Source organism: Acanthochromis polyacanthus, chromosome 3, assembly GCF_021347895.1.
Source record: "Acanthochromis polyacanthus isolate Apoly-LR-REF ecotype Palm Island chromosome 3, KAUST_Apoly_ChrSc, whole genome shotgun sequence".
Classification (NCBI taxonomy): domain Eukaryota; kingdom Metazoa; phylum Chordata; class Actinopteri; family Pomacentridae; genus Acanthochromis; species Acanthochromis polyacanthus.
The window spans coordinates 22,940,123-22,953,693 of record NC_067115.1 but is presented as its reverse complement, the minus strand read 5'-3'; the positions used below and the strand labels follow the sequence as shown (position 1 = coordinate 22,953,693).

Sequence of the window (13,571 nt, the reverse complement as noted above, 5' to 3'; positions counted from 1 at the left end):
TGTTCTATGATGTGACATTGCTGACTGGTGCTGACGTTAAGGCTTTTCAGGGGAGAGTGGAAAAAAAAAAGAGCCTGCATCAGGAGAAAAAGAGCTACCCCATCAAACGTGTGTGTGTGTGTGTGTGTGTGTGTGTGTGTGTGTGTGTGTGTGTGTGTGTGTGTGTGTGTGTAGGTGTGGGTGAGGTGCAGACAGAGAAAACATGAGACTCCGCAATCTATCTACAGCACATGGATAAGGAAGGTGGGGTCCTTCCATGTTTTGAAAAGTGATTTTAGCTGACCAGAAACATGCCTAAATGATGCCAGGTTTTCTGTCAGCGATGTGAGCCCATAGCGTCAACACGAACAAACATCAATACGAGCCGACCAACAAGGATGAAAAAGAAATTAATGTCGAAGCCACGAACACAAGCTGGCATTGTTTTTAAGGCACTGAGGCCGTGATCAAACAATATGCAAGAGAATATCCATCATACTCAGTTCTTTCTCTCTGATGCAGCAGCAGAGAGGGCATTTCATTGAATGGAGATGGATAGCGAGCCATTTGGTTTCAGGCAGGTCTGTTTACAATTCTGCAGACAGAACTGCGAAACAGATGAGCTATTATTGATATTGATCATGGCCTCTTATCAGTACTATTGATTCTGAATGCAAAAAAAAAAGTTAAATTGAAAACAAAAGAATGTCAGCAAACCCTTTGAGGAGACTAAAAACTTTGTTAGGAGACACCATTGGGGAGCTTCTGTAGATCAGGACTAGACCTTGTTAAATGACTGCCCTCCTCAAAGGGTTGGGTTGCAAGGCGTAACACAAGTGCTGCAACATAGAATTATATTTCTATGTAGAGCATTATAATGTGTTATCACACGCACACACACAAATGAGCTTCCTTAGCAGACTACATGCTGATTGTTAACATAGTGTTGAAAAACAAACATACACAGAAAAAAAAGCAACGTTGAACTGTGGCATGGCAGAATTGTTAACCATACCAGGAAGCAGAAATACCTGAGTGAAAACCCTGCAGGACCTTTCTCTCTTCTGAAGCTGCAAATTCAAACAACTGAGTGTTAGCGATATAACACCTCTCAATCATACACACAGAGTCAGATACACCACTTCATTAGCACCGTGTAAAAAAGACTTTGTTGGTTAAAATATATTGTTACTGTCATCGCTCCACTCCTTTCATAATTCCTTCTAGCGCAATCGCCTTTCTAGCCTTTTTCTACTCTTCTTTCCTCATTTGGATCGTCTCAATAATTTGCTTTGTTCCTCTGTTCCTTGTTTTACTCATTCTCTGCATCTACTGTCAAGTGAATTGATGGCTTTAATTACTATGCCACTCGTGCGTGATTGGTCATATTCGATTTCCTAACAGAAATTAGCATAATAAGCTAGCGTATTACTCAATTAGATGTATATAATTGGGCCATTATTGAAATCAGGAAGAACACTTTTCCGTTTCTATTGAGGGCATTTTTTCCCCTACAAATTCAACCTTTAATAGGCCATTTGGTCAACAGTAAAACACAGATTAATTGATTCCTCTCACACATGCTCCATTTATGTATTCACCTCACACAATGAATTACTTAGAGGGAGCAGAAGAGATGTAAAGTGCGTGATAGAGAGAGAAAAACAGGTAAATTGGAGCGTTAGAAATAAAACAGACCAAGGAAATCAGATGCTAAAGCTATATTAAAATAAAGGCAGAGACAGTTTAGGAGCTGGCAGCAGGTGTCAATCCAGCTGTTAGACCCCACCCATCACTGTTGACCTCAACAGACACAATCAAGAAACAAACCACCACACAGTCAGTCAATTAGCAAACCAGCCACTCAGCCATTCTCCAGTGATTTAACTCGCTTTAATTGAATGCCTACATGAACAAAGTACAGAACTAAATTCTTTCCTCATCTGCTGCTGTAGTAAAACAGATCCTTTGCATACTCGGCATCGAGCTTCCATTAATTTAATCCTGAGGTAAGCACTCAAGCCTGATCGTCAACAGCATCTTCATAGCTGTAGCTCAAAGACTGAGGTTCATTAAGACAATGAGCTATGACGTAAAATGCGTCCCAAGACTGTACTGTATGTTTTAATGAGAATAACTCCCAGGCTGAGATAGAGTTTTATTCAATTTCGGTACTGATCTGAAAAGAGTGAAGGAACCCTGCCAAAGACTAAAAGCAGTTATCTATCACTTATAATGTTAAGTAAAACTTGTAACAAAGACCCATACACAGGAGAGGATAAAGTAATACCTAAAAGCAGCCATTTATCATCTGGAAATCTACATTGTTGTGTGTAGTTCTTCATCAAGCTCTGCTCAGAGACTTTTCTAACCCTTGAGAATGAGAGGAAGACAAAACACAAACCACTGATGCTATTCATCTTACTGTTAACTTGAAAGAGGCCTTCTATCTGTTCCCTTCGCTCTCCCTCATTCCACTTTCTGCTAATTTTCAGTCATTTAAATTGCAAGCCTCTCCATGTTAGTTCTCGCAAGAAAGTAAGAAAGAAAATCTCTCACTCAATCCACTCATTTTACATTCATCTCCTGTTTCTTGAGCCGATACCTTAGTGAGGCTGCGAGCAGCGCTGTCCTTGCCCCCAGGGGTGAGGTTCCTGAGCTGGACGTCCAGCAGTTCGACCAGCTGGGCCATGGCCCGTACTGTGGATGGCACATCGCCAGGGCGCAGGAGCCCTTTGGTCTGGTCTGCCAGCTCCTTGGCCACAATCGCTGCCGTCTCGCCCGACCGAAGCTGCGAACCAAAGAGTATGACGGGGGAGGAGGGAGGCAAAAAGTGAAGGGAAGAAAGAGATGGATGGCAGTTAGGGGAAAAAAGTCAGATGAGGTGAGAAGTGAAGGGAAAGTTAGAGAAAGGAGAAAAAGTTGGTGAGAGCGTGGAGGGGAGAAACAGTGAGAGAGAAGAAATGACAGATGGAAGAAATGACAGGACAGAAGAGGAAGGACAGACAGGTGAAGGACAGAGGAGGTAAGAAATGTAAATATGAAAGATTGGGGGTGAAGAATGTGAAGGCGTAGAAAGGAGAAAAAATTTGAATTCCTGACACCAGGTCAAGTTAATGTTCAAGAGCATTCAGCAGGGTGTGCCAAGAAACTTTTAAATGTTATCATGAGGACATTAAAGACTACTTGAAAGAAACAACTCCAGCTATAGCATCTCAGCTGCTATGCTGATTTCTCTGGGACCTTTCTCCATGTTTTGCCTCATACAGAAAACCCTGAAAACCTTGGGGCTCATACTTAAGTTATAATAACAGTGGCAGCACTAATCAGAAGAAAACTATCCCAAAAACTCAAACACAACAGAGATTTCCATGCAAAAGTGATTGCTGTATGCAAATGAGTCTATCATAATGTTTGCTGGCTATCATCACACTGTGAGTAATAGCCTTACTGGACATTTCCACTTCCCTACAGCTGCATAATATCTCTCAGATTTCAAGTCCGGGGTTATGGATAACAAATGAAGATGGATACATGGCCTAAATCTCTCCCTGTGGCCAGTGCTTCTTCGTGCGTGAGAAAAGTTGCTCTAGGACTGTATTATAACACATATCCTTAATCTGGGGCTCAATGGGAGCCACGAGGGCCAGCAGCAGCAATCAGACTTACTTTCTGCATGATGTGGTTGACCCATGGCGACGTGCAGTTGCTGAGGTCAGGGCCTTGGGGATCCCAGTAGCCCAAATGGGCCACGCACACGTATGTAGCCACGCCTGCATGACAAGCAGAGCAAACAGGGTAAGACAGCCCTGACATTCACCAGGAGACACGAAGACTCCTGAGGTTCACTAAGCATTTTGTGCTCGCAGTGTTTGCCTGTGTGACGATGGTAGCTGGAGGATTGAAGAATCTTCTCTGTGATGTGAACTAATTGATTAAAGCGGCAGAGCTTGTCCTGAGGAAGTGTGTGTGTGGAAATTTGTACTACTAGTCCATGATATTTTCAAAGGGAAAGATAAATGTTTAACTTTATACCTGTCTGTGTTCTATATTTGACATCTTTAGCTTTTACTATTCCATCCACATGTACTAAAAACTAATTATGTGTTTAAATTACTAATGTGCTCTATAATGTACTTTGGTCAGCATTCACCATTATAAAAGTGATCTGTACATATACTGATCTAATTTTAATATTATTAGCTACTGTAAGCAGCAGGTGGTTACTTAAAGGATGACATTTCACGTAAAGCTCAATTTGATGCACTGTTTGTGAGCATAAAATACTATTCCCAAATTAAGACTGTCACCATAAAGGCTTACATTTTGGTGTTTACCTGCAATAATGGGACTTTTATTTGAAAATGTAAAATGTTTATAACATTTTGCTGCTGAAAAAAGGAAAGCACTAAATAAGCAAACACAAAATACTAACAAATAGAATGAAGTTTTCACACATACTTTCACAATGTGTAATTGGTTTGATACAAACTCTGCTATGTATCTGCTTATGTAGCCTTCTTACCTAGTGTCCCGACAGGGCAGGGTTGTTTGGCTGTTTGGCCTTGCTGTGTCTGGGGCCACGATATGTCAGCCGTCACTCTGGGACTGCAGAAGTCTTGGGGAGGCAGGGCAGGGGGCTGCGGGGCCGCTGGAGGGACCTGTACCGGAGGGGACCTTCCCCCAGCTTTCTGGTTGGTGTCAGGAATCTGATTGGTGTCGGACGACGAACCTCCAGCGGGGACCAGGACGGGCTGACGGACTGTGGTGGTCGTTCGGTACCTCTGTCCAGGAGAGGTGGTGAGCAGAGGCCTCGGGGTGGTGTAGTAAGGAGGCGAACGCGTGGTGGTGGCACGGCTGGTAGACGAAGAGGAGGAACCACCTCCCCCACCAATCGGACCCCCTCCTACGCCTCCTCGGTTAGGGGGGATAATTGGAGGTGGACGATAATCTAACAAGAAAGAAGAGACAGATTATAAGACAGTTTACATTCACAAAACCGCAGAGGCTCAGTTCTAAAATGAGGGGCCAGAATCCAAAATGTGCTGTGCAGATTCGCGAAGCCCAACGTGACCGAAGTGCAGATGTGTTGATGAGAAGTTTATTCTGAACAATAAAGTTGAAAGACCTGCGATCAAGCAAGCCATCTGCATTAGCACCAAGTTATGTGAACAATGGCCTACAAGCGTAATTAATTTGGTGACAGACACAAACACATTTGCAGGCACTCATCTACACAGCACTAAACGGTTGTGACAGGGAGTAGCTCATGTTTCTGATGACTTCCCCATGTTGGTGTTGCAGTCACAAACCACATCTTTTCGGGGTTATATATTTCTCGTGAGCGCAGGGCATGTTTTGAAACAATTCACTGGGCAACAATTTAATCCAAACAACTTGAATACGTGTGATACAAGCGTCAGTGAATCGCCAAGCAACGCCAATGATTTGTGTTCCCTGCAAAGGATGAGCAGTCGTTCCTATGGGGTTGGGACACAGCAGTGCTTCTTGCTGCCTAACCTGGCAGAAAAAAAACATTCTTTCAGTGTCGTGCATGATTTATAACTGTATGACATCACGGGAGGCAGGAAGGCCACTTAAATGCATATGGCACACTCTTTTATTGTCAATATTTCATTGTAAAAAGGCTCAATTATTCACTTCGACCCTGTTTAGGGGACAAAAATAAAGAATGAATGGATGAGGTGATGGGGAGAGAGAGCGAGAGCGATAAGCACAGGATGTGTTTGAGAAGTGCGAGTGCCCTTTTGTAAGAATATTACACAAGTGTTTCACGCTCCCGCTGCCACTTGAGGTAGCACAAATCAACACCGCAGGATTGAAAACGCAGTACAAAGAAACAGATTTTCCCTTCTTTCCCTCAACATGATTCTATTCGTTTTTAATGGTTTGGAGGTCATTAGATGCTGCACTGCACACAGGTGAAGGCTGTTTTCTAACTCTGCGTCTTTATTGTCACAGAGCACAGTAAAGACTATGCAACCGAGTATATTTTGAATAAATATGTAAATTATACTCAAGAATATTTTTAAGGAAGTTGTAATTACAGACATCTGTGAATTAACTTTAAACCTACAGAAGAGACTGTGCATTATGTGAATTAGTTTGGCTCCAAACCATATTTTAAATACTTTTGAAACTTTATAATTTTGCACTTGATTCTTTTATAGTCAACCACAACATTGCTATTATGCAAAATCAGTGCAGCACTGTAAATATACTCTGCTCGCACGCCTATACAGCAGATGACGTCACAGGAGTACACATAAAAGCAAGGACAAAGAGAGTGAGACAGACAAAAACACAGAGGCAACTTAGCTACATCATGAGGCCATTTACGACAAAAAAAAAAGTACTATAATATTTCCCTGTTCTTCTCCACACCATTTTCAACAATGGCGTACAAAGCCCTCCTTTGACCTCTGAAAAATTCAGCTTTCATTGCCTGTGAGTTGTGGTAGCAAAAGTATGAAGCTGCTTTATCCAGCTTTTAGTCTTCATGATTTCACGATTTTCAGCAAAAAAAAAAAAAAGGAAAGCAGAAGTAATCGTGCTTCTCTTAGTGTGCCGCAGGCCATAACATGTACTACAAGGTGGGCATTAACATGGAAGGGTTACAGAGTTCCATCTCTCAATGGAGCGTTTTATTGGAAAGGGATGTAATTGTATGAATTTAACAACCCAAAAATGGGGTCTCTATACAACTAAGCTACATATTAATTAAACTTTGAGGGAAATGCATTTTCTCCTGGTAGCATTTCTTTGCCACATACTACAAATAGGTTTCTAATCAACGTTGCTTTCCAGCTCCTTTTCAGCCAACCCACCACATACTAGATAGGATAGGACTTGTCAACCTGGTTGAGGACAAGGAGGACAAGCTTTAGTCATGCTGTAAAAGGGTGTACTTTTATGGAGCTAAAAAAAAAGACACAGTACATGTGGTCAGAGAAAAAATAAGAACACGTCATTGAAAATAAATTACTTGTCATTGAGAAAAAGAATGTTTCACTGAAATTACAATTTTCTGAGGATTTCTTCATGTCTTTGCTTCCATAGATAATTTATTTGTTTTACACTAAAGTTTTTTCACAATGTTTCAAAGTTCTGTTTTCAATGACAACTTTCTGTGTCTCTTTTGGTGCGGAGAGGACGAGTCTGAGAGGAGGGGGCTCATTTACACATCATGCAGATTTGGGGAGTCGAGTATCCCATGATGCATTTCTCATCAACCCGCGGAAAAGGCTTGAGGAGAAAACCTACAAAGGTAACAGAAGTGTTTTGTAAATACTACTGTTATTGTGACACTAAATGTAGTTTTAATATTATTCTAGGCTTGAAAGCAGTTCTATGAATGTCAAATCTCTGATCAAATTATCAAAATAAAGTTTGCTTAATAATTTACTCAAATGATTTCAGAGACGCGAGTGTCCTGGTGAGACAGCCAGCAGGCATTATAAGCTATTCAGACGAGCAGGCGGTTGGTGGTCACAGTAGCTTTATCTCGCCAAGACTTTTTAAAATCTGTCGCCGGCTCTGATGGTTCTGTAGCCGTCAAACAGGGAGTAGTAGTTTTATGAGTATCTAACGGTTACACTTTGGCCTCACAGTGTCATTTTTTATTGTTCATGTGAAAATCGCTTTGAATGAGATCACAGCTAATGTTCATAACTTCATATTGTTATTTAATGTTGTACTAAATCGCTGACTTTTTACTTCTGAATTATTGTTTTGTCCTCATTACCTGTAGTACAATTTTAGTCTATTGAAAATAACATTTAAGCGATATTTTACTTGAGGGACAGTTGAAGAAACCCAGATGCTAACTGCTGGAAGACTCCAAGGACAGAACATCAGCATCCATCTGTGGACCTTCAGCATCTGGACCAGCATGATGCTGTGAATGGAAACTGAATAATTAAACATCTTTTCAACTGTATTCTAAATTGTCTGATATAAATTGTTGAAGCCAGAAAAAAATGTTCCTTTAACATCAGACACTGCTTATAATTGAAAAGGTTTCTGCTTTATTACTAATAAGAGCTCACCTGTGTAAAGCAGTTCACATGAAATATTGCATTTACATCATTAATTAGAGATGATGTACAGTCGTGGCACAGGTGAGGTCCTGGCAATGACATTAATGTATAGCCAGTCCCTCCAGGAATTCGCGATGTTGTGATCACCCGAATTCATGCGAAATCAACCAATCTCCGCGAATTTTGCGCAGCCTTGCAATTTTGTCCAATCACCGCAATTTTGGCCCGCCTCACGTGAGTTCCACCAATCATAGCAGCTCCCAGCGCAAACTTAATGCACGCTCACTCATATGCATACATCACCGAATTCACTTCCTTGTTTACGGTTGAAGATGCAGACATGTGCAATACTAATGTCTCTCATTTACCAACAAAAATTACTGCTGAAGACCGTGATAAACAATTAATTCACTGACGTTCTTCACCAAAGCGGAGCTAAACGGTTTTACACCCGTGCAATACTGTGGTGGAATACAAAAAAGAAAAAAAAAATCATCGATTGATATATTTAAAAAAACACGAAACATATTAGAACGGCTGAAATGATCAGACAACAGACCACATAAATCACCATGATGGAAACTGTTGCATCCAGATCCGTTAGAGCACTGAAAGAATGAAGGTAAATTTATTAGATGATTCATTCCACCTAAGAACACAGCAGAGTACGTGACGATCAACGTGTATGAATCCTTCCTCTGTTAGCAACATTACACAAAAACAGACTCAGGGATTTAAATGAAGTTTTCAGGGTCGGTCAGAAATGACACAAGGACCAAGTGACTAGACTTCGGCAGTGATGCGGCTTAAAGTTTGGATCCACGGATTTGTGAAGGATTTCCCGTTGAGGTAGCGGCACGGCGTCTGATAGCGGCACGGTAACCATGGCAACAAGTGAACGCTACCTCAGCGGCCCACTGACGATCACATGATTGTTATCCTACAACAAATCCACCACTGTGGACGTATCAGAAATGATACAAGGAACAACTGATTAAATTGTGGGGGTGTTTCTGAGTCCCATCAATTCCAGTTGCCAACTACATATTTAGGTCACGCGATTTGTATGTACACATGCAGAACACACACCTGTCTTGTGGAGGACTGCGCTCTCAGTGCTGTTCTTGTTCATTGACGTGACAAGCCATGAGCGTGTGTGTGTGAACACGTGTGTGCCAGGATGTGAAATTAACTTTTTAAGCCACTGACAGATATGTCCGAATATGATTCATTCAATAGTAAATTAGCATTTTGTGCCGCAAATCTACCAACCACGTCATATTAAACCAGTATCTGGCTGCTGCTAATTTCCCACCGTGGTGTGCCAGCTTGTGGAAATGGGTTGGAACGCAAAATAATTCATTTCGGAATAAATATTGTCAATTACAGCATTGAAACATGTTCTACAAGCTGGAAAAATGCAGCTTTTTAGCAGTTGTCACTGTCTCCTGCAGTTTCATCACAACAAATAAGATTAAAACAATGCAACTTTTATCACAATTTTTTAGAAAAGCTGCCGCGAATTCATAGCCTAGCCGCGCTAGACAACCCACGGCAACGAATTTAATTCTCTGCCAGGGTGGGTCTAGTTACCCTCCATAAGGCTCGAGGTTGGATGCTCCTAAAACTGGCCGGACGAATCACCATGAAGTGTAGAGTCAGAAGGCAGGCGTAACTAAGTGACGACAGAGGCGCGACGATTCTGACAGAAACAACCAGAAACAACTAGCCTAGCCACGCTAGACAAACCACGGCAACGAATTTAATTCTCTGCCAGGGTCGACAACAAAAACGACAACAGTCGTTGAGCTCCATTAGCACAGACTCTGAATAATCTTTCTGTTAACATGTCTGTAATATACTTGAGCTTCACCCATTGACTGTATAAATAAGGCTTCACCGAACTACCGCATCCTCTGATTTCCGGTGCTCTAGGAGCCTATTCGTTGCGTTGATTGGTTGTATACCTACCCAATTGATGCAGAGTGATTTGATAGACAACCTTTTAGCCCGCCTCCCTCCCTGTCGAGCATGCCTAGACCCTTGCATCTTCAGAGCATGGGTCTAGCGCGACTAGGCTAGCGAATTCAGGCATTTTCGGCCGCAACAATCACGAAAAACGCCAGCGAAATCCTGGAAGGACTGTATAGTGATGTATATGCAGACTATAAACCTCTGAATGTTTGATGACAAACAGCAGCTCTGTATGTAGATTGTAGACTAAAGAGTTCTGTTGTAGTAATGTTAATAATAAAACTGTAAACCCATCCATCTCTATTTAAGAGGCGTATTCAGATAAAACAAGTGGCATTATAAAACAGCCCTGCATCGTGTGGTGTCCTCAGCAAGGTGTAGTCACTATTCAGTTTGTTTTTGTCGATCCACTGATATGACTGAGAATAAGATGGTACAGTTCAACAGCATTACAAACTACCACTGTCAATAAACCAAGGACTCTACAACATTAAATAGAGACTGTATAATAATCTTAGAAGACTCAAAATAACTTCAAATTAATTATTTCCATATTAAAACATAAGGCAGGGTTGTGTTTGTCATGTCACTGACCAGCAGGTTCTGGATGATGTCCACTGATATGCAAATAATATGTAAATGAGGCAGTCATTTGTCTCTGTTTTAGCTCCATGTGTTTTACCCCAAATCATGATATTTAGCATGATATCCTAAATCTAAAAGAAAGCAGTTTTGAGAATGTCTTTCAAAAAGTAACTGAAAATGAAGCTTAGTTGTATAGAAATGTCATTTTTGGGGGAGACACGGTAGGAAATGAAACAGATCTTCCTGCCATAACTACATGTATTTTTAGCTGCATGTTTTTTAGTGTACTGTATATAGTCTTCATATTGTTAGATTATAATCAAAGGCAACAATGTGTGCTTGATTTGAAGCCACTACATTGTTGTGAGGTCTGATTTGAGGTGCTTATAAAATTCGTTTCGACTTTCAACAGAGCAGAGTGAAGTGTGAGTGAAGTGTGACTGCGTGGGTGGCAGAAACGAGTGGGTGTTTGTATTATTTACTGTGAACCGAAGTCGTCCTTTCCGGTGGATTTTTAAGTTTAATTAAAGACGCCGCGCTGCTCTCCATCCTCCCGTCTCTCTCCCTCCCTCTCTCTGTCTGTCTGGTTGACTGACAGCCATGTAGCATCCCACTCCTCCTGTACGTTCTGTTCTCTTCCTCCACAACTCAATGGAGTGTTTCCGTACCTAAACTGTGCTGCTCCCCATTCCTGAATCACTGCCGCCCTGCCTCATGCATTCTCCATGGAACATTGCCATCAATCATGCGTGGCAGCAGTGGCCTAGGGACTAGCTGTCAATCTGCGTGTGTTTGGGCGAGTGTGTGTACTTACGAAGCATAGAGCGAGTGTGTGTGTGTGTGTGTGCGGCTATCAGGACTCAAACGGGAAGCTCCATTAGGGCCACTGCCACAACAATGGAAGAGTAATGGTGTGTACGTGTGTGTCTGAGGTTGATGTCTGCTGTCATTTGAGTACAGGCCAGAAAACACAGCGGCTGGCAGCTTGGGATGAGGTAACACAAAAGTCTGCAAGCATCACAGTCGAGGGGCCACAGCACTTCACTACCGATGCATCTCTGTCTGTCTTCCTTCCCTCTGCTGTTCCCCTGACATGTCGCACATGATTTTTTTGCTAGGTTATAACTTACTTTCTGACACATTCACACGCATTCTACTAATTTCACATTTTAAAACTATATTTCATGCCTTCTATTTTGTCCACCTTCTCTTGCTACGTTGGAGCATATTGGCTAAAAGAACAGGATTTTGTAATGTGATGAATTCATCACTTGCATCACTCAGGATGCCGTGAAAGAGGCTGTAGGGAACTACAGGAACATGACATAACAGGTTCATGAAACATTTATAGGAGAAAAGGGCTAGAGGTTGTACTCGTGGCGGTTGACATATCTCCCTGTGGTTAAGCGTAGGAAGCCATGAGTAAATGCACTATGACAACTTCATGATGTCAGCTAACCTAAACATTGTGCTCTTTGCTGAACACGATGCCACAAGAACAAGAAACTGAAAATACAGTCACGAACTCAGCGCAAGAAAATCACTTCAAGATTTTGCACTATATTAACACACCGAATATGTTTAATGTGAAACACCATTTATCACCTTACCTGCTTCACGCATTAGGAGTCGTATGAAAATCATTCACATTATACTGCAGAAATGTAAAAAAAAAAACAGTTTTAGTGAATTAGTGCAGTGCTGGCTTTCTTCTTTGAGAGCAGGGCTCTACAGCAGCATTAACTATTCTATTTATGTGTCTGCGATAAGCTGGAAATTAATAATGAATGTGATTATTAGTTATATATCACAATTTGACAAATGGAATAATTAGACTGATGATCAATGAAACAAGCTATGACGCACAGTTCAGTGTTGGGTTTTAGATTAGACATAGCTCTTCAGATGTCTGAAACTGACTTCCTTAAGCTTGAATTTTCTCAGACTTTAACAATAATTTCTTGAAATAATGGATTATATACACTACCAGTCAAAAGTTTAGACACAACTTCTCATCCAGTGCTTTTTATTTATTTGTACTATTTTCTACATTGTAGATTAATACTGAAGATTAACACTTTTTATTAAAACAACACAATTCCATATGTATTCTTATAGTTTTGATGTCTTCAGTATTAATCTACAATGTAGAAAATAATTAAGTGAATGAGAAGGTGTGTCCAAGCTTTTGACTGGTAGTGTATGTATGCATGCATCATTGTAAATAATAACACAGTATGATCATATTATATTATATTAATACAATAAAACCTTTTTAATTTTATTTGATGAGGAAGCTAGAGTGATAGAAATGAAAACAAATGATTAGCTACCACCTTGTGTTGGGTTATCTGTTGTTTACTATATCAAGAATAAACATTCAATCTCAGTTTTTAAGCTGACATAAATGGAAACTCCTTCAAAAATCCTGAATTTCATTGAGAATGTTCTATTCTATTCTATTCTATCCTGTTTGTTTTCCTGACCTGTAGCGAGCCCAGGGGAAGGTGAGACAATGGCAGGCTGGCAGTAAACTTGTTCCTGAAGTTGTCATCTGTCACCACACTGGAGGGGCCACAGAGATGCTGTCAGTCAGCCCCGGTTGCTCGCACATGATCATCTGACATGCAGACAGACATCCAGCGAGTGTGTGCGCGCATGACTGTGTGTGGCAATGTTTTTCTGTGTGGGTAAGACTGCCTGTCTCTGCCTCCGCTCTGTTGCCGAGAATGCTCTTGTTGACTTCTCGCTTGGTAAACAGAGGGATCGTAAATCCACAACACAAAAGGTAGAAGGCAGAGAGGAGAGGGAAAACGAACTTCCCCTGGCAAGTTTCCCACACCGTCGGAGAAAAATAAAACCGGCAGACAGACAGCCAGAGAGGAGGAAAAGTGAAACAGAAGCAAAGTGAAGAGGGATTTGAATTAAGACAGAAGTTCTCACAGAATTGCGTTGGAGTGTCTATTATACTTC

At 41.3% G+C, this 13,571-nt stretch overlaps 1 protein-coding gene across 11 annotated transcripts in view; it reads right to left on the bottom strand.

Moving 5' to 3' along the window:
* The window catches only part of adgrl3.1 (adhesion G protein-coupled receptor L3.1), a 121,182-nt gene that overhangs the window by 39,875 nt on the left and 67,736 nt on the right, over nucleotides 1-13,571 (bottom strand). For 9 of the 11 annotated variants that reach the window (XM_022199308.2, XM_022199311.2, XM_022199312.2 and 6 more), the window contains 4 exons: nucleotides 4,505-4,930; nucleotides 3,649-3,752; nucleotides 2,585-2,770; nucleotides 1,011-1,049 (listed from right to left, as the gene is read on the bottom strand). In XM_022199308.2, coding sequence (XP_022055000.2) covers nucleotides 1,011-1,049; nucleotides 2,585-2,770; nucleotides 3,649-3,752; nucleotides 4,505-4,930 — 755 coding nt within the window. The remainder of the gene's footprint in view (nucleotides 1-1,010; nucleotides 1,050-2,584; nucleotides 2,771-3,648; nucleotides 3,753-4,504; nucleotides 4,931-13,571) is intronic. The other 2 variants (XM_022199309.2, XM_022199316.2) reach the window with 1 other exon arrangement.